Genomic DNA, 21631 nt, shown 5'->3' with positions numbered 1-21631 from the left:
GAGAACAAGCCTAGTACGTATGAGGCTGTTCACTTGATCTAGCATTGGGGAAAAAGAAAGAAAAAACTCTTGGACTCTGTTTTAAAAGGGCTTTGTAAGAGAGCTGCTAATTCCACAGACACGTGGGGTGGAGAGCGGCTGTAGAGAGCCACACCTGGAATAGCTGCACGGGAGGCAGAGGCGGGAGCTCCAGGCCAGTCTCGACCACACAGCAAGCTTGAGGTGCGCCGAAATACGTGAGACTCTTTCTTAAAAATGAAAAGCTGGCTGGGCGGTGTTGGGGTAGGTACACCTGGGAGGCAGAGGCAGGTGGATCTCTGTGAGTTCAGGGCCAGCCTGGTCTATATAGCGAGTTCCAGGACAGACAGGGCTTCACAGAAAATCCCTGTCTCAAAAAACCAAAATAAATAAATAATTGTGACCTAGCACCAAGGATGTAAAGGTCAGGGAGGATTGCAAGTTCTAGGTCAGTGTAGTCCACATCAGTATAGTCCACATAGTGAGACCCTCTCAAAACACCAAAGACAGAAAAGGGAGGGAGAGAGGGAGAATTATTTTTCATGCAATTACAAACCCAATTACTAAAATCAAGTAACTTAGGAAGAAGGCATTTTTAAAATATCAATGAATATAAAAATAGCACCCCCACGCAGAAACTAACACACAAAAAGAGTTTATCAAGAAAGGAAAAGCTAGTAAGAATGAGAGTGGGCTGGCTCAGAGGAAGGGCTTCGGCTCCGGAGGCTCCAGGTAACTTAGTGCTTACTTTAATTTCAGGCTGAGACCAAGTCCTTGTCTTTGTGTCAAACACATGGACATCACTGTGCCAGCCCCAGAAGATCTGCTCTTCCTGGAACAGAAACCATCGGTTAGGAGCTCTGTGGCTGAAACACATGTACTGGTGAAGGTGAAGTGATGGACAGCGTCGCCACGGTGGCAAAGCCTGGCCCACGCCACACCCCACAGCTGCCCTCAAGCCCACGCCACGCTGCTGCCCGCCTCCAGGACAGCGACTCCCTCACTCAGGGGGTTTTCACTTCCTCAGTTGTATGAGACAGAATGAACATTTATATTTTGAGACCTATTTCAAAACTTATCTTTGCTATAATAAACTTTAGTTGGCTGTTGTTTGCTACATTAAAAAAAAGTACTAATTAGGGGAATGGGGGAGGGGAATGGGATGGAAAGACTGCTCAACATTTAAGAGCACTGACTGTTCTCCTGGAGGACCCACGTTCAACCCCCAGCACCCACAGGGCAGCTCACAACTGTTTGTAACTCCAGGCCCGTGGGATCCAACACCCTCTTCTGGCCTCTGCCAGCATGGCACACACATGGTGTACAGACATACATGCAGGCAGAACATCTATACACATAATATAAAAATAAAGGTAAAAAAGTTAAATTCACCAGGCATGATGGTGCATGCCTTTAATCCCAACACTCAGGAGGCAGAGCAGGGGAATCTCTGAGTTTAAGGTCAACCTGGTCTACAGAGTGAGTTCTAGGACAGCCAGGGCTACACAGAAAAACCCTGTCTCAAAAAAAAAAAAAAAAAAAAAAAAAACAGTAAGTAAGTAAATTTAAAGTTAAACTCTAATTGATCCCTTCTACTTTACCAAGAAATTTGGTTCCCCTTTCTAAAAAATGTTTTTCATATCTGGGCATGATTAATCCCAGTACCTGGGAGGCAGAGGCAGGTGGATCTCTGTGAGTTCGAGCAGAGCCTGGTCCACAGAGTGAGTTCCAGGACAGACTCCAAAGCTACACAGAGAAACCCTGTCTTGAAAAACAAAAGGGAGGGAGAAAGAGAGAAAGAAAGAGAGAGAGAGAGAGAGAGAAGGGGGGGGGCAATTCCTAAGGCGTATAGTGATGCTGAATTAAAGAAAAAATCAAAGAGTGATTACTTCCTTACCCAAGATGCATCATGTACATCAAAACAGTCTTGAAGTTCACTGTGCCTCCTGTACCCATAACCACCAAAATATATTAATCTGAAAAACAAATGCAGAGGACAAACTTTAGGAGTCTTGTTTCTAGTTTGCTCAGATAGTTGAAATAGCTGGGCACCATTGCTCAGGTCTGCAATTCTAGCACTCAGGAAGCTGAGACAGGAGGATTATCATGTGTTCCCAAGTCAGCCTGGGCTACTTAATGAATTCTAGGCCAAGTCCAGAATGAGACCCTGCAGCAAAAGTCACATAAACAAAAAGAATTTGAGGGGCTGAAGAGATGGTTCAGTGGTTCAGAGCACTGGCTGCTCTTCCAGAGGATCAGGGTTCAGTTCCCACGTGGCAGCTCACAACTCCAGGGAATGCAATACTCTCTTACATGCAGGCAAAACACCAATGCACATGATATAAAGATGAGTAATAAATCATTTTTATTTTATTTATTTATTTTATTTGCTTTGGTGTTTTGAGACAGGGTTTCTCTGAGTAACAGCCTTAGCTATCCTGGAACTTGCTTTGTAGACCAGCCTGACTTCGAATTCACAGAGATTTGTCTGCCTCTGCCTCCCCACTGCTGGGATTAAAGTGTACCACCCCCCTCAGCTCCATAAATCATTTCTTAAAAAAACAAATTTGAAATCGATTTCTTCTCTTACCTTACCCACCTAAACAAGCCAAATAAACTACACAATTAGGGTTTAAAAAAACAAAGAACTCAGGGAACGAGACATGAAGGAAATAACCTCAGCAGGTGATGAACCTACAGTGGGAGAGAAGAGATTCACAGGCTTCCTCATGCCTCCTGCAAGGGCAGGAGAAAGGGGCCACTAGATACGTGGGGACATGTAAAGAAAAACCACCACGCTGCCAGCAGTCACGCTTGGGCTGGGATGGCAAATTAGAGTCAGAGGAAAGTCAGCCTCAGGGGATTGAACGCGTGCCCCGTGTCCCGACTCTTGTAGTCTTTAGGGAAGCTCAGTAGGGTCTTCAAAAGCTGGACCAGGGCTTTCGGGATAATTAGTAGCAGAGTGCTTGCCTAGCTGTGTGAAGCCCTGGGTTCGCTGAAGAACTGAAGGGGAAAAAGCTGAAGTTCAAGAGGACAGGTGAGCAAATCCCCTGGGGATAATTTAAACTTTCAACTGCTGGAAGCACCTGGGTCAGAGCAAAGTTGTACCCAGGAATCATCTGAGGAATCTGAAAAAGTCAAGACCACCAGGGACTGTGCTTGAATAGCGTTTGGAGCTTTAGAAGTTTCCAGTAGCCGATGTGTGGAAGCCACACCCAAGAAGAAAAGAAACACAGACTTAGGGGCTCTTTGTGGTGGGGGCAAAGGGACCATCGTGGTGGACAGGGTAGACAGAGGAAGCTGGCCTTCCATGTGCACTTTTCAATATAGCTTCAGATTTTAACAGGTCAATGTGATAATGATCTAGAAACAAATAAATTATTCAAGGCGAAAAATCCAAACATCGTTTCTTCCATGTTTTTGTTTATTTGGTTGGTTGATTTTTGGTTTTGGGTTTTTTTGGGTTCCTTTGTTTGTTTTTTGGTTTTTTGACACAGTTTCTCTGCAGCTTTGGATCTTGTTGTCCTAGAACTAGCTCTTGTAGACCAAACTGGCCTTGAAGTCACAGAGATCCACCTGCCTCGCCTCCCAAGTGCTGGGATTAAAGGCGAGCACCACCACCGCCCAGCTCCCGTGTTCACTTTTATAACATGGTTCTTACCAGTTTTAGGGCGCTGTTGCCACTGACATCAAAACATATTATAATTACTGGAAAACATGGTGATTCCTCAAGCTTGGCCAAAGGCTATATCCTAACCTAAGGATATTAAAGTTCAGGTGCCGCTTTACCTGTCTTTGAACACCCAGCAGGAAAGTTTGTCACGTGGTGTGGGTGGTTGTCCATCAAACTTGGTGACTTTTTCCCAGACATAAGTTCCATCTCTTGTTCGTAAGTTGACAAAGTAGAGCTTTGAAAAGATGACGGTAACATTAGGAGCCAACACATCTGGAAATGAGTCTGCCATCCAAAAACTAACCCAACTTTTATTTCCAATAAATACCCATTAGAAAATTTAAATTATAGAATTGATGAAAACAAGACGGGATTACAGAAGCAATGGTGTGGAGAACATACTGCAACAGCCCCTTCCCCCCTGCTCTTGCCTGTGGGCAACAATCAAGAATGCAGCTCACTGAAGGAGGGACACACAGAGGAACACGGCTGCTGTGTCCTCCATCTATCTTTAACGTCTACCGACTCTAAACTTAGGATGCCCTCCAGCTGTCTTCTCCTTAAAGGATCTGCAGATGTGTGGCATGAGCTAGCACAGCAGGGACTCATGTACCGCACTCTTGAGGTAGGAGAAAGGATTACTCGGTTGCTGTAGCCTTTGTCATCATAGCCTCCAAACACGTACAGCCTGCCGTTGATGCAAGCCCCACAGCTTCCCGACATGGAGGTGGGGAGCTCTCCTTCCATCAGGTGCATTTTCCTACAACAAGGACCACAGAGAATCTCTTACTTTCCTAGCAGACATAAGCTCCCTTTAAATTCCCTGAGTACTCTTCCCATAGCCAACTGGAAGCAAAATGTATAGCCAGGTGCCATCACACACACCTGTAATCCCAGCCCTGGGGAGACTGAGACCGGAAGATGAGAGCTGGGGACCTGTCTGGGTTACAATGCGAGACCCTATCCCCAAATAAAAGAAAACAATGAATAAATCAAGAAGGGTGAAGAGACAATAAAGACTTTCATCCTGCCGGGGAGGGCACGGTCCAAGAAGTTCTCATGCTGAGTCACCCTGAGTAAAACCCTCTTCAGAGACAGTGAAGGCTTTGAAAGGGATGGGGAGGGACAGAGGGAGGGAGAGAACTGTAGAGAGAGGAGGGGCCATTGTGAACGTGGGGTGTGCGAAGCCTGCTCTTGTCCCCTAGGGTCTACGAAGACTGGCATTTTGTGCTATGACAGTACTCACCACAGCCCGCTGTCAATGTCGTAGGTCCAAAGTTCATCGCTCGGCAAGTACACCTCATTGTCTTCAATAGACTAAAAATGAAGAACGCACAAAATTACCACTCTTATTATGTTCTTCACGTATGAAGTTCAAATAGTTCCTTGGGGTGAGAAAAACTGAAGTCAATGTTTAGAATAAAACGAGAAATATATGAGTCTCAAGAAAAAGGCTCAGGGTAGCTAAACTTTCACCTAGAAAAACAACTAAAGACAGCAGAGCATTGTAGGTCACACATTACAGAAGACTGCTTGGGGTGAAGAGAGCTAGGGAAAGAAGGGCTTTCCTGAAGATATAACCAGGCACACTGCACCGAAAACCTTCACACACTGAACACATTTGGAGCGTGCTGTAGGGCATTTGTACCCTGTGTGAAGATGGATTGCTGTGATTGGTGTAATAAAGGTCTGAACGGCCAATAGCTAGGAAGGAAGAGGTTAGTTAGGTGGGACTTCCAGGGGACAGAGGACTCTGGGGAGAAGAAAGGCAGAGTTACCACCCAGATGCCGAGGAAGCAGGATGGGTAGTGTGGGGAGGTCAAGGAGACACTGGAGAGGTTGGACATAGGGTGCAAAGCAGAGGTAGCCGGGCCACATGGAAGAAGGTAGATTACTAAAGCAGGTTAAGTTATAAGAGCTAATGGGACAGTGGCTAAGCTGATGGCCAAGCTGTCACAATTAATGAAGGTCTCCATGCGGCAGTTTGCAGGCTGACAGTTCTAACATCAGAGTACTGTTCTGTGAGTGCCTGCTGTGTCCTCGGCATCGCTGGCTCTGAAGGCTGTTTCATGCCTGATTCCCCGTCCTGGACACTGTTATCTCAGACCTCATTAAACCTTAAAAAATTATTTGGTGCCGGGCGATGGTGGCGCACACCTTTAATCCCAGCACTGGGGAGGCAGAGGCAGGGGGATCTCTATGAGTTCGAGGCCAGCCTGGTCTACAGAGCTAGTTCCAGGACAGGCTCCAAAGCCACAGAGAAACCCTGTCTCGAAAAACCAAAAAAAAAAAAAAAAAAAAAAATTATTTGGTTTTTCTTTGTTTGAGAAAGGGCTTCACTTTGTTCAGACAGGCCTGCAGCTCACCACAAACACCACAGGGGCAGAGGTCACATCTACTTGTTATAGTTAATTTCTCAGAGCTTTGGACAGTGTCCTCATAGAGACAGGTGGACCTCTGTGCATTCGAGGCCAGCCTGGTCTACAGAGCTAGTGCCAGAATGCCTCATACGTAAAAGGCAAAGGGAATTTTTTGTTTGTTTTTGAGACAGGGTTTCTCTGTGTAGCCCTGACTATCCTGGAACTCACACTGTAGACCAGGCTGGCCTCAGACTCACTGAGATCACCCTGCCTCTGCCTCCCGAGTGCTGGGATTAAGGTGTGCACCATCACCGGCTGGCTATGGCAAATGGAATTTATACTGGATAGCCAAGCAGGCTAATTCCTGAAGAACTGACTGCAACTTCATTTTAGCCAGGAAAAGCTCTGTTTGACTAACATTTCACGGGGGATACAGAAACACAAGTGAAGCCCGAGTCAGAGAAGTTGGCACTAGTTGCTCAGAGCCTTCACCCCCGCATTACACCTTCTTAAATGGAGCTTAAAAAAATTTATGTGTGTGTATGTGCGTGTGTGTGTCTGTCTGTCTGTCTGTCTGTCTGTGCAGGTGCACATGAAGGTCAGTGGCATGGAATCCCTTGGGGCTGGAGTTACAGGTGTTTGTGAGCCATCCGACATGGCAGCTGGGAACCAAATCAGGGGCTTGTTGAAGAGCAGGAAGCACTCTTAGCCACTGGGATGCCTCTCCAAACCAATCTCCTCTCTTCTAAATCAAGTTTCCTTTTCCATTGGATCATCCCTATGAATCGTCCCAAATTTGATCTGACCCATCTTTTAAAACCCGAACCATTCTCGACTTCCTCTCTTTCCACTCCTATGCTCCCGTCACAGAAAAACCAAAGAACCAACCAACCATCCGCACTGAATTATCTGTAGTAGATGCTGTTGTCACACAGCCTGTGCCCGTGGCTTTTGTGCAGGCTACGCAGGTGCTCTAGCGGCCAGCTGTGCTGCACCCCTGGCTTGGCCCTTGACCTTTGAACTTTGAGAGTCAACACAAAGATTTAACGCGGAAAGGAGTCCATTTCCTGAATGACATCTCTGGGGACTGTCATGGTGGAAGAAGAGAACGAATCCCTGCAAACTGTCCTCAGATCACACCCCACCTGGCAACACAGGCACACACAAATAAACAAGCGCAGATTTTCACCTTGAACTTTATGAAGCGTTCCTATGAATGTAAATAGGGGAGCAATAAAATGACTAAAAATAAGTTGCGTAATTTCTACGTAAACAAAAAGAACTGAAGAAGAACAAACCCTTCTGAAGCAATCCTCAAATTGCAAAAGTTAAGGAAGGAGAATGAGGAACAGCCGAGAGGAGAACACATAAGACACGTTCGGTGACGAGTACACCAGGCCGGTGTGGTGGCACAAGCCTTTCACCGCAGCTCAGGAGGAGAGGCAGAAAATCTCTAGGATCTCTGTGAGTACGAGGCCAGCCTGGTCTACAGAGAGAGTTCCAGGCCACCCAGGGCTAGACAAAGAAACCCTGTCTCAGACAAACAATTAAATAAATATAACAATAATAATATTTAAAAGAATACTGTTGTAAGTACAGAAATTTTGAACGTTTACTTAAGTAAACTATAGGTCCAACAACTAATGGAAAATACAAAGTATGCGAGGCACTGATGGCGCACACCTGTAATCCCATCCAAGGCAGAGGCAGGCAGATCTCTGTGAGTTCAAGGCCAGCCTGGTCTACAGAAAGAGTTCCAGGAAAGCCAGGGCTACAAACCAGACAGAAAAACCCAGTCTTGAAAATAATTTTTAAAAATTTAGAATTGTAAAAAGACAAAATATTGCTTACCCAAACTTGTAGCTAAAGGGGCATTTGTAAGAAAATGCACAGCCTCAAGTATATTAGCCAATTTAAAGGAGCAACCTAAGAACCCAACTTCAGCAGTTCAAGAAGGAGATGAGGCTGGTGGGGCAGTCTGCAACTGTTACTCAAGGAGCTGAGCCAGGAATAGTTCAATGCCTGCCTGGGCCTTGGAGTGAGTGCAGTTCAAGGGCACCTGACCAGTGTGACACATGGACCCAAAGTAAAAAGGGCTTGAAACATAGATCAGCAGCAGAGCTTGCCAGCAAGATCCTAGGTTCAATTCTCAGTCCTGGGGGAAAAAAAATTCCAGAACTAACGCAGAAGAAGCTGGTGGGGAGGAGCCTGGGAGTGAGAAGCAGGAGGATGACTACCAGTTCAAAGCCAGCCTGGTCTATATGTCGAGTTTCAGGACAGCTGGGCCTACAGAGTAAGACTCTGTCCCCCAAACAAACAAAAGCAAACAAAAACCACTACATAAATCACAGAATACTAGAAGTAATAAAAATAGATACTAATAACAGAAAAATAAAGTACAGAGGATCCGGTAAATTGAGCTTATTATTCAAAAGGCTGATAAACCTCTGACGAGATTATCTAAGGGAGAAAGAAGTCACCAACAGCAATTTTTAGAGTGGAAAGGGGGACATATGTATGTAGTGATATTTTATTTGTATTTTAATAAATAAAGTTTGCCTGAAGATCAGAATGCAAAGCTAAGTCACTAGAGGTCAGGGGGTGGTGGCACACACCTTTAATCCCAGGACTCAGGAGACAGAGGCAGAAGGATCTCTGTGAGTTCAAGGCTTCCCTGGGCTACACAAGATCAATCCAGAAACAGATCCAGGTGTTGGGGGCTCACCCCTTTAATCCCATCACTAGGGAGGTGGAGACAGGAGGGATGTGGCTGAGTGGAGAGAGGAATATAAGGGGAAGAGACAGGAACTCATGGGAGTTGGAGTCTGAGGATTTGTGGAGACAGGATCTCACCTTTTTGGTCTGGGGTAAAAAGTCTCTCTAGTTGTTGGTTGCTTTGCTTTTCTGATCTTCAGTTTTGAACCCCAATGTTTGTCTCTGGGTTTTTATTACTTGTGCTACATCGAATAGTTTAGATAGGTAGGTAGGTAGGTAGGTAGGTAGATAGATAGATAGATAGATAGATAGATAGAGACAAAAATTCCTTACACTAAACCAGACCAACAGCAGAAATCAACTAAAGAAAAATTTGAACATGAAAGGCAAACTAAAATGTTTAGAAAATAATAATGGGCACAAGCTACAGAAAACACAGAGCACTGAGAAAAGGGCTGGAATTAAAATTATATTAGAATGTATTATGTAAAACTTTTGGCCAAAGAAAGAACTATTGAGAAAGTACAAAAACAAACTCCAAACTGACATTTTTTCAATTTATATTTATTTTTAAATGTGTAAGTGTGTGTGTGTGTGTGTGTGTGTGTGTGTGTGTGTGTGTGTGTGTGATAGCTGAGGAGGTCTGAAGAGGGTGTTGGATCCCTTGGGCCTGGAATTACAGAAGATTGTGAGCGACCTTGCGGGCACTGGGAAATGAATCCCAGTCCTCCAGAGCAGTCAGTGTTCTTAAGCACTGAGCCACGTCTCCAGTGTGCTAGGCTTTTCCTTTGCTTTTACGTTTAGTGTGTGCACACCATAGTACCCCTGTGGAGATCAGAAGACACATGTGGGTGTTGGTTCTCTCTTTCCACAGCGTTGGTCCCAGGGGTCCATCTGAGATCATCAGATTCGACACCAAGTGCCCTACCTGCTGAAGCATCTCACTGGCCCAGCATCTTCAATTCATATAACTATACACTAAAAGAATCCATGTAAATCTTTAAAAAAACACAACCCAACAGAAAAATGCATAGACCAGTATTTTCACAAAAGAGAAAACACAAATAGATCACAAAGTTATGAAAATAAACTGATACTTATCAGTAACCTTGACCACCAAGCTGGTTCTGTGGATAAAAGCACTTACCACACAAGCGTGGGAACCTTGGTTCAGCGCCCCAGACATGGGGCGGAGACAGGAGAATCGCCCAGAACCGAGCACCAGCTCGCCTGGAATCTGCAGCAGCAGCAGGCAGCATGGCGAAACAAAGGGAAGGAGAGAACCAATTCCACAAAGTTGTCCTTTGACCTCCACATATGCACCACAGTACACGTCCCTGCACTTCTACACACACACACACACACACACACACACACACACACACACACACACGGCAAACATCATTAATCTGAGCAATGAAAACCAAAACTACAATGAAATACCATGTCACCCTCATTGTGTTGGCAGAAAAAATAAGGGCAGATGGTAGCAAATGTTGTTTAGGATGTGGAAGAATGAGGAGGCTGGTGGAGATGTAAATTAATACAAATATTTTGTCAACCATCTGAAATCTCCAATTCAGTTTGCCCGACAAGTGGTCCAGCACTCTATTCTTTGGTACAGGCCCTAGAGAATGAACACGCCCTGTGCGTGTAACAGACAACGTAAGGATGCTCGCTGCCGCTGCTCATTATAGCAATGAACAACAACAACAGTCACCAAAAGTGGACTAGCCGAGTAACAGCGAGCTTACACAGCGCAACATTGCATAGGATACACTTCAGTAACGGACCGTGGCTTGCAGTGTACTTGAGAACTATCTGGTGATATTTAGCGAAGTTATAGCACAGGTCCTGAAGAAATGGAATGGATAATAAATAAGAGGACTAAAAGGTGGTGAGGTGAAGTGGTGCTAGTGGTGATGGCAGTAGACAGCTAAATCTCTAGGTTTAATCCCAGCACTCGGAGGCAGAGGCAGGTGGATCTTTGAGTTTGAGGTCAACCTGGTCTACAGAGAGTTCCAGGATAGCCAGGACCTCAGAGAAACCCTGTCTCTAAATTCCTACATTCGTACGTACATACATACATACATACATACATACACACACACAGTACTTGCTGCCCTTCCAGAGGACAGCCGTTCAGATCCCAGCATGCAAGTCAGGCACTTGGGTGGCTCACAACTTGCTATTCCTACTTCAGGGGATCTGGCGCCCTCTTCTGACCTCTGTAGGTACTCCCACACACAGCAGCCATATACATACATACACATAGCAATTTTTAAAAAGAACAATTAAACTGATTTTAAAAAACATGTGTCTCGAGGTGGTGGCACAAGCCTTTGATTCCAACACTCAGGATACAGAGGCAGGTGGATCTCTGTGAGTTCAAGGCTTGTCTGGTCTACAAAGTGAGTTCTAGGACAGCCAGGGCTACACAGAGAAACCCTGTCTAGAAAAGCAAAACATAAACCTAAAAGGGAAAATATGCTATAATTAAATTCTCAGATCAAATACTATACTGCTTATAGATGTATGTGTGATAGTGTCAAAGAAGAAATTCAAGATATTGATCATATCTACTCTACAGGTAGGTAATGGACTTTTATGTTTTTACTCCTATTTTATTTCTACTTTTTCAAATCTTCTTCTTTGACAGAGTCTGGCCCAGACTGGTTACTAGCCCCCTATTAGCTCGCCCAGTGGTGAGCTGCACACCTGCTCCCTCTGCCTCACCTCTGCAGTGCTGGGATTGCAGCGGGGATCACATGGCCATCTTCCCAACCCAACCCGGGACTTCATATGCACAGGCAAGGACTCTACCTCCTGCGTCCTCCACTTCTTTGAAACTCACTTTCCAACTGCTCTTGATTTTTGTAGGACTTGAGTCTACCATATACATTACACATATTTCCTCATTTAAGATTAGGGTTCTCATTTCGCGGTGCTTTTATAAAAGCTATTTTAAAAACTTTGAACTGTCAATTTTTTCTTTATATATTTTTCCAACTCAGATTTTCTTTTCTCGACCCAGAATTTTAAAATAGTCCTCTTCCTTCCCCCACAGCGAAGTTCTGTTTTCCTGTTGAATTGTCAGTCCTAAGGCTCTGATGGAATTTTCCTCTAGCTATCTTAGAAGAAGCATTTATTGTATAATTAGTTATCCAGATTCAAAATGCTGCTTTTACAAACAAAAACAGTCACATAGCCTGACTGTCCGTGCGATCTCTCTCCCAGCCCATGGCACTGATTGCTTTAGAGTGTCCTCCTCCCGTCACCCCTCTCAAACATTTTCTAAACAGATCTTCCATACATAACAGGCAAGATTATCATATTTATAGATTAAATTTTCTAGTTCAGAGAAAAATTCATCCTTATCAGTCCTGTTAAGAAACATAAGTGCCTGATTGAGGTCCCGAGAGGAAGATCCACCATCTATGGACAGACAATGACTCTTCCTTCACGATCTCGGGAACCACCCACATTTCACGGCCCTGCCAGCAGCACTGACAGCCTGTGTGGACGCCAACAAACTGGGAAAGCCACAGGGGAGCAGAGAGCAAGAGTATCCTAGCACGACCTGCACTGGCCTCGTGAGACCAGCTTCAGTTCCATTGCTTCTTCTCAAGCAAGAAGCACCTCGGACAGCTATCTGTTTTCAGGACGCGCATCTGTCAGCTTCCACACAGGCGCCGCTTGCATTAACGAGGAAAACTGGAATATAAAACAGACGACGCCAACCATATTCCTAACCACCGACTGCTGGAATCCCTCCAGCTGCCTGGACCTTTCAGCCGTCTCCTGCTCCAAAGGCCCTTCTAGGACAGTTGATGAAAGAATCCTGCATTTTCTGGAGATAAGGCATGTGGTCTTTTTGGCTTCCTACTTTTATTCCCCGTCCACTTACACCTGAGGCGTTACCGCACTGATGATGACTTCCCCCTCCCACTTACACCTGAGGTGTACCACACTGCTGCTGGCTCCTGGGGTTTAGGAAGGAACAGACCCAGTATTTAATCTGTGTTGTATTTTTTCAGGGTGGTGTGTGGAATGCCTCTGCTCTTTGAAATATTCTGGAGAACTGGACTCTTACTGATTATAATTTTCAAGAGTAAAATAAAAATTTAAAACATTCCAACATTTCCTTTATAACGCCAAAGAATTATAATGCACTGGTCTTTTTCATTTGTGGAGTTAAGGTGAATCCATACAAAGATGAGATATTTGAAGATTGCTATTATTTTTGAGGCAAGGTCTTGTAGTCCAGGCTACCCTTGATCTCACAATCTAGCAGAGAAGGCCCTTCAGCTCCTGCTTCTCCTGCTTCTGCCTCCCAACTTCAGGCCTTACAGGTATGCTGCTACACAACCTGGCTGGCAAGATTATTATTTTAATTTTTTCCATTTACCTTATACCATTATCAAGACAACCCGATAATAACACAGCATATAAAATTTAGTAAGTCTATATCTCCAAGTGGTAGATCTTTAAAAACATTATTTAAAAACTTAATGTGCACACGGCCATCATTTGTATATGTAATATGTGCATACTGCCATTATCGTGTGTTATGAAGCCAGGCCAGGAAAGGACCACTAATAATCCCAACACTCAGGAGGTGGAAGGTGGAGGGTGGAGGATCAGGAGCTCCAGGGTGGTACCTGAGACCAGTTTCAAAACAAAACAAACAAACAAACAAACAAACAAATAAACAAAAACAGATAAAGCCAAAAACGATGGGAGAGCTAGTTGTTGTCACTCCTGCCTGTAAGTTTGAACACTGGGAGGCAAAAACAGGAAGCTAGCCCTAACTCTGGAGCCAACCTGGGCTACACGGGAAATTCTAGGCCAACCTGTTTGAGCTGCAGTGTTGAGATGTCTCAGTTAACTAAATTAATAAAACAAGGCTCCAGAAAGCAGTCCCTGGTGTCATATGACCATCAAAGGGTCAATGCCTTTCTTTATAAAATGGAGACTTGGGGCTAGGGAGATGGCTCAGTGGTTAAGAGCTCTGGCTGCTCTTGCAGAGGCCTTGGATTGGATTCCCAGTACCCACGTGGCGGCTCACAACCGTCTATAATGCCAGTTCCGGGTATCCAACACCCTCTTCTGACCTACACGGACAGCAAGCATACACAAGACGCAACGACGTACATACAGGCAAAACATTTGTGTACATAAATCTAAAAATATTAAAATAAAATGGAGACTTGTGGGCTATACAGATTAGACCGTAATCTATGATCCTATTGGTTAAGACTGAGAGTTCCTAGGGACTCTCAAAAGCTAATTCTGATTTTTTCTTTCCGATGCTGCACTACATTAGGAATAAACACACAAAACAACAACAAAAGCCCACTTAGACCTGAGAATTCTTAACACACACATTATGCACTTTATTTCATTGTGAGTCACTCGGGTTACAGGTCTGTCGTATAAAGGTATAGAGAAGTCAGACGATATAGCGTCTATTTCCAGTAGGGCTTCCGTGGGGCTTATTTTCTAATCCGTAAACGAACGGGGTTGGCGTGGATGACCCGAATTATTTTTCCAACTCGATAATTCTTGCTATCATTCTCCGACCATAGAAACAAGACAAACTGGGGCTGGAGAGATGCCTCAGAGGTTAAGAGCACTGCCTGCTCTTCCAAAGGTCCTGAGTTCAATTCCCAGCAACCACATGGTGGCTCACAACCATCTGTAATGAGGTCTGGTGCCCTCTTCTGGCCTGTAGGCATACATGCAGACAGAATATTGTATACATAATAATTTTTTTTTGTTTGTTTGTTTGTTTTTTGTTTTTCGAGACAGGGTTTCTCTGTGGCTTTGGAGCCTGTCCTGGAACTAGCTCTTGTAGACCAGGCTGGTCTCGAACTCACAGAGATCCGCCTGCCTCTGCCTCCCAAGTGCTGGGATTAAAGGCGTGCGCCACCACCGCCCGGCTAATAAATAAAATATTAAAAAAAAAAAAAAAGAAACAGACAAACTCACATTCCAACCGCCATGGCAATACGAATTTTCAACCACAGAATTCCGTGGTGCGGTGTTGCGAATACAAATCTATTTTTGAGACTACGTAAGTACTTAATTAGCAAAGAAATGCCACTAAAAATAGCTGATACATTTAACTGCTTGGTGACTTGGGTATTTTAGGTCGCACCGTGGCAATAAAGACAGTATAACACAGCACAGAGTCCAGGGGTCTTCTCCAGTCCTGCGCCACGGAGGCTGGAGGAGGCACGCACCCCGAGACCCCGGTTGGGTGGTTTGGGGAGCCGGGGCGACCACGGGCGGCCCGCGGCGAGTGGGGTGCGCTGCGCAGGCGAGCCTCCTGGAAGCCGCTGGGGGTGCCGCGGTGCCGGCAGTCATCCCCCCCCCCCAGCCGCCGCTCCCGCGCCGCCCCGGCGCGCCCGCCCCTTCCCCTTACCACGTAGCCCCCCCACACGTAGAGGAAGTGTCCGTCCACCACAGCGCAGTGGCCGCTGCGCTCCTCGGCCACGCAGAAGGCCTGCGAGTCCGCCATCGGCCCTCCGCGGCCCAGCCAGCTCGGCGCCGGCTCGCACGCACGAACGGAACGCGAGGAGGGTCCAGATTGGCGCAGGCGGAACCGGGAAAGCTGCGCGGTTGCGCGGCTGCGCGGCCGCCGGGTGCGGCGGCGGTGGGGGGGGCTCGGGGGAGGGAGGGGGAGAGAGGGGTTCTGGGGTTGGGGGGGCAGGATGCTCCCAGGAAAGCTCCTTAGACACATCTCGCTCCTCTACCTGAGCCTCTCTGCAGCCACTGTCTGGACTTCTTAGGTCTTTAGTCATCTGGAACCGTTTCTTCACTTCCTTCTCGTGACGTTCATTTATTTTTAAAAATTATTTTATGTGTATGTCTGTGGATCATGTACATCGTGGGCCGAGCGTTATGGGTGTGAACCTCCATGTGGGTGCTGGGAATCCAACTTGGGTCCCCTCAGCCCTTCCTCTCCAGCTCCATGATGTTCATTTGTGAAGTGAGCTTGCTTATTTTCCTGCACTTGGGCCACGTGCTGGGCTTATGAACCTCACCTGGGCCAGCTCATTGACTTGTATCCTCTCCACTTTTTTTGTAGTTCTGGCAGTGCTCTGCCAATCCTCCTGCCTCAGCCTCCAGCGTGCTCACACTACCACGTCCGGCTATAGGTTGGAAATCACGTCTGAGGTTTTTGCTTTTGTAGTGTCTGAGTGCTTATTTTTTTTTTCTTTTTCCTTCACGTGTACTTACTCTAGTGCTAATCACAGTAGAAGGCATTGGCGCCTGAGGCACCGAGTGATACTTTTCTAGTGTTTCTTCGTGGTAACGTGTGTGAACGCAGGCACAATTCCCCTTAACCCAGAAGAGAGCATTATTGTCTGCCCGGCTCTGTATCTTGCTTTCCCCACTTGCATAAACTTTTTCTGGTGAGAGGAACAACCTTCTGTTCAATAGACCGAGGAAACAATTCCGTCCAGGTCTCGGTTGATGAACTAATGAGTTTAATTACAGTTACAAGAGCATGGCCTAGACCACTGAATAAAAAATGTCTCTGCCTAGCAACTGTTAACTGCCTACAAAAGCTGGAGGATGGGAGCTCGTGAACCTTACTTCCCTCGCAACTGTCAACTGTCTACAAATCCACTGGTGGCAGGGAGCCCCTCCCCCACCCCACAGTCAATGCTGATCGCTTTCTACAATGGTCCACCTCTTACCATCCTTCCGCCTCCCTCTTCCAGGTTGTCCCCTGAGACTTGGATAGGATGTATAGATGTACCATTCGGGTTGGGCATTCAGAAACATTTCTACTGGTTGAGTCTCCCGCAGTATCAGAAACTTCATTGACCAAAGATGACAGCTGTACTAATGGTTGGGCAGAAACACAAATATTTAGGAGGCAGTTAGACAGATACATATCACTTAGCAGCCTTCCAGAAAGTCTATGGTTTCTCGCCACGGGCTTTTGACCGGGTTTACAGAACCAGCCACCAATTCTCTCTTATGAGGTCCATGAATCCAATCAGAAAATAATTGGTTTTACTGGTAACAGTTTCACCAAAGGGCACATCAGGCCTAATGTGTTGATACTGTAGCCCCCAGGATCCCCAGCCAAGTGGGACCGGTGGTTACAATTTCCCCTAAGCAGCCCGATTAGTGCCTTCCAGAACCATGAAAGCTAGCCTGGAGGGAGGAGGACCAGTTCAGTCCGATATCGGTTTTTCTGTGTCTTTTCACTAAAGCATGTTGTATGTGATGTCTTTGGCATCTATCTGTATTAGGGCTCTCTAGAATAACAGAAATTATAGAATGAATCTCTGTAGAGGTAGGGGATTTATTAAAATGGTTTAACACTAATCCAACAATGATGGCTGGCTGTGAACCAGAAGTCCAAGAACCCAGCAGGTGCTCTGTCCACAAGGTTGGCTGTCTCAGCTGGTCTTCTGTAGGTGCTGGGACCCTGAAGAAGTAGAAGTAGGCTCTAACACCAGTGCCAGTGAAGGAATGGATGTGCTGGCAAGAAAAGGGCAAACAGGCAAAAAGCAAAAGCTTCCTTCTTCCATGTTCATTTATGGAAGGCTTCCAGCAGAAGGCGTGGCCCACACGCCTTGGATATGGGACTGAACTGGCTCTTCCTCGCTCCAGGCTAGCTTTCCTAGTTCTGGAAGGCACTAATCAGTGTGTCTTCCCACCTCAAGATCCGGATTAAAGGTGAATGTCTTCCCTCAAAATCCATCTGAGAAGTGGATCTACCAAACCTGGCTATGGTGGCATGTACCTTTAATCCCAACACTCTGAAGTCAGAGGCAGGCAGATCTGAGTGCAAGGCCTTTCTGGTCTACACAGTGAGTTCCTGGACAGCCAGGGCTACACAGAGAAACCCTGTATTACAAGAAAAAGAAAGTGGATCTACCCATGTCAAATTAAGCAAAAATCCCTCACAGGTGTGCTCTCCACTTTTGGATTTTTAGTTAATTCCAGATGCAGTCCAGTAGACATCTAAGAATAGCCGTCACAGCCCACCCCCTTGCCAACTTGACATACAATCACCTTCTTATATCATAATTAATTTCCAAATGAAAACAATAACCAGGTCATAACACCCACATACAATCACGAACACATCATCTATTTAACCAGGTCATAATTACACATAACATATATAGTTATCCCTTAGACAACCACAAATGCATGACAAATTTAGAATAGGTGGCAATGTCTCTTGGGAGACATTCTTTTAATATCTCAAACTTAAGTATCATAACCACTGATAGTCTCTTAATTTACATTATATCACATGATAAACACAAATATCTGTACAAATGCATTCTCACCAAAATACAACAGAAACATTCATGTTAAGTATAATCTTTGTTTCTGTAGCTGGTCACGTGGCCTTAGCCGGTATTTAGAACCACCTTTCTCTACTACCCATTCTGTATTTCCTTGGCAAGAGCCTCAGCAGGTCTCGGCTCTTTTCCTGGAGGAGTGACCCATCCCTTCCATTCCACACACGTCTGTGCCCTTCGTCACCCTGCCTGGAGGAGGCTGCTTTAGTTTCCCATTAACTTTAATCACGGGACGTGGTAGCACCAAGAGATGCCTTAAAGGATCTTCTGCAGTCTAGACGTAATCTTTCTTACCTGCATCGTGGAGAAGTAATCCAATTTCCCCGTGGCAATCTGGATCAATCGCCCCTCCTGACAAACACTGTTATTCCCTTCTTAGACTGCTGGTTTGAGAGCATTGGGAGCCCAAAGTGGCCAGAGAGAAGTCTGAGCTTCCAGTCCAATGGAATGTTTGTCGTGGCTCCTGGCAGGAGCGCTTCGTCCTCTGAAACCAAAACTCCTAAGTCAACAAAACATAAGGTTGCAGAAACAGGAAGCAGAAGTTTTTCTAGGGGTTCACTGGAAGTGTCAGTAAGTGGAACTGTTCCCTTTTCCACCCCCTCGATTTCTTTCTTTTCTTTCTTTCTTTCTTTTTTTTTCCGAGACAGGGTTTCTCTGTTTTTTTTTTTTTTTTTAAAAAGAATGAATTACATTTTTAATTGCGACAAATAGACATACCAGAGAATTTGCCACCATAGCCGTGTGTAAGTGTTCGGTAATGTTAAGTCCCTTCTCCTCTTGTCTGCCCAGCATCCAGGATGGTTCGCCATCTTCTAGAGCTGACACTCCACTCCCATTTTCTCTTTAGACCATTAGACCATTTTCTCCGTTTTCCATCTCCCTCGCCCTTGGAGCATGGGACTGTTTCCTTCTTTCCTCTCATATCACATCTTTGTGCATTCATCCCAGGGGAATCAAGCAAGCCTGGGGACATGGGATGTGCATCGTGCTGGGGCTATTCTCAGACAAGGAGTCACAGAAGATTCTAACTCGGGGACTTGTCGTGTGTTCTGCCTGGTGCTCATATCAATGCCTGTCAGTTCTGCGTTCTCCGTTGATGCAGCAGACCAGAGACCAGAGCATCACTGAGAAGTGCCCTGTCACATTACTGTCTTGCTTTTCTCTGTGGTTTTGGAGCCTGTCCTGGAACTAGCTCTTTCTGAACCCATGGATCCTGGCTATGGGAAAAACTCTACCTTATTCTGGACTCTGATTCAAAGCCTTTGCTGCCTTCTAGAGAATCCCACCCCAGTCTTCCTTGCTGCTGCCAGCTAACTGGTTCTGTAACTGGGTCTTCCAAAGGCCATCCCATCTGTCTTTCAGGCCAGCTGCTTTAGGATGGTAGGGGACATGGTAAGACCAGTGAATCCCATGACTGTGGGCTCACTGTTACATTTCTCTGGCTGTGAAATGACTTCCTTGGTCAGAAGCAGTGCCGTGTGGAATACTGACTGTGAATAAGGCATACTGTAGGTCCAAGGATGGTGGTTTTGGCAGAAGGAGTATGTGCAGGAAAGGCAAATCCATAACCAGAATAAATATCTACTCCAGTAAGGAAAACGCATTGCTCTTTCCATGGAGGAAGTGGCTGTTGACTGGTCACCCTGAGGAATGGCCCCGTATCTAAGGCTCAGTGTTGGTCTCTGCTATTGGTAAATCTAGCACCCAGAGGAGCTGTAGCCAGGTCAGCCTTGGTGAGTGGAAGTCCATGTGGTTGATCCCATTTCTGCCAAGATGGCCCCTTTGTTCATGGGCCCAATGGGCAGTGATGGAATTGCTGGGGAAAGAGACTGGCTGTTCACAGAAAGGGCCATCCACTATTGGCTTCTCTACTGCAGTCACCTTTTGATGAGCGTTTACACGACACGCAAGCATCTTCACATCCTCCACCCATCTGGAGAGATCTATCCATGTATTTCTTCCCCAGATGTCTTTCTCACCAATTTTCCAATTATGATCGCTCCAAGTCCCTGACTATCCAGCTAATCCATTGGTTACAGCCCATGAATCAGCGAACAATCGCACATATGGCCACTTCTCCTTCTGAACAAACTGTAATACCATGTGTACTGCCTGAAGTTCTGTTCATCGTGAAGATTTTCCTACACTGGTGTCTTCAGGGTTGTCCCAGGAAAGGGCTGTAATATTGCAGCTGTCCACCTCTGGGTGGTGCCTGCATAATGTATAGAACCATCAGTAAACCAGGCCCTAGACTTCCTCAATCAGTTGATCCTAGGGAATAGCCCGTGAGGCTATAGGTGTAGACCAGGCAGCAGAAGGCATTGTAATGAGAGACATTGGGGCAACTTTTTCACGTAACTGCTTGTGCCTCCAGGACCTGCTCAGGTATAGAACTGCCGGATCTTGCACGATTTCATATGTACACTTGCATCTGGTAATAGACAGCTGCTGTGCATGTCCTGCTTTACGACTTGGTGGACTGATAACACGGAGCTCATGAAGGGCTCAGTGCACACGGTAGCTTGGTGGCCATTGTCAAACTTCAGTTTCCACGGAAGCCCAATAGCAGGCCAAGAGCTGTCTTTCAAAGGGAGAATAGTTGTCTGCAGATGATGATAGAGCCCTGCTCTGGAATCTCGAAGGTCTCCTCTGTGACTCATCTATGGTGGTGGTGGTGGTGGGGTCTGTCAAAGGCTCCAAATGACAAAGAGCAAAAGCCTCCTTCCTTGTCCTCATATAGGCTTCCAGCAGAAGGTGTGGCCAGATTGAAGATGTGTCAGCTCACCTCAAAATCCAGTTTAGAAGTGAATCTTCCTACTTCAAACTGAGATTAAAGAAAAGAGTCCCTCACAGGTGCCCTCCATTTTTGGATTTTAGTTAATCTCAGACGTGGTCACATTGACAACCAAATATAGTCATCACACTATCTAAATATGGTGAGCAACCAATAGCAGAGGCAACAGTCTGTACTGTTTGGGGGACCTCAGGTACCCCCTTGGCATACAACTCATCAGGTGGTAAGCCAGGACTAACACTGCTATTTTCCTTTGTTTATTATCTATGACTTGTGTGAGTGCCCTACCCTTGCAGGGTATCTTCAATCAATTTTTTTTGTAACTGCTGTTTTAGCAACATGTTTTTATTTTCAATTTACCCAGGCCCTATAGGGATGTAGGGTAGGTGGAAGTACCATTGGAGCTGGTTGTCCCCAGGCCTGTTCTGCACACCGGTATTTATGAAATGAGTACCCCTGTCATTGTCAATTCTCTGGAGTGTTGTAGGAGGCTGTTAGTTCATTCCCGGCTGCTCAGCCCCAAAATAATCACACAGAAGCTATATTATTTGCAATACTGTTTGGCCAGTCACTTAAGTGTATTGCTACCTAGTTTTTATATCTTTGGTTAACCCATTTCTATTATTTTATATTTTACCACGAGGCTCGTGGCCTACTGGCAAGGTTCCATCTGACAGCACATCTTTCTCCTCTGGTTGCTCCATGGCTTCTCCTTGACTTTGCCTTCTTT

General features: G+C 45.8%; 1 protein-coding gene and 1 long non-coding RNA gene across 5 annotated transcripts in view; one reads left to right on the top strand and one right to left on the bottom strand.

Moving 5' to 3' along the window:
• Positions 1–18574, bottom strand: part of Klhdc1 (kelch domain containing 1) — a 36423-nt gene extending 17849 nt beyond the window's left edge. The window contains exons 1-7 of one of the 4 annotated variants that reach the window (XM_050153669.1): positions 18402–18574; positions 16476–16623; positions 4938–5008; positions 4334–4451; positions 3808–3926; positions 1916–1994; positions 767–850 (exon numbers count right to left, since the gene is read on the bottom strand). In XM_050153669.1, the coding sequence (XP_050009626.1) occupies positions 767–850; positions 1916–1994; positions 3808–3926; positions 4334–4451; positions 4938–5008; positions 16476–16553 (549 nt within the window). In that variant the 5' untranslated portion in view covers positions 16554–16623; positions 18402–18574. Of the gene's footprint in view, positions 1–766; positions 851–1915; positions 1995–3807; positions 3927–4333; positions 4452–4937; positions 5009–15193; positions 15379–16475; positions 16624–18401 lie in introns of those variants that run through there. The other 3 variants (XM_050153671.1, XM_050153668.1, XM_050153670.1) reach the window with 3 other exon arrangements.
• Positions 5791–13451, top strand: LOC126508430 (uncharacterized). The gene is made up of 2 exons (XR_007593812.1): positions 5791–7515; positions 11426–13451. It is a non-coding gene; the product is annotated as an uncharacterized lncRNA (long non-coding RNA).
• Positions 18575–21631: the final 3057 nt, after the last annotated feature.

The sequence above is a fragment of the Alexandromys fortis genome, unplaced genomic scaffold (assembly GCF_014885135.2).
Source record: "Alexandromys fortis isolate MF-2015 unplaced genomic scaffold, M_Fortis_MF-2015_v1.1 scaffold_82, whole genome shotgun sequence".
Classification (NCBI taxonomy): Eukaryota; Metazoa; Chordata; class Mammalia; order Rodentia; family Cricetidae; genus Alexandromys; species Alexandromys fortis.
This window is presented reverse-complemented; position numbering and strand designations above follow the sequence as displayed.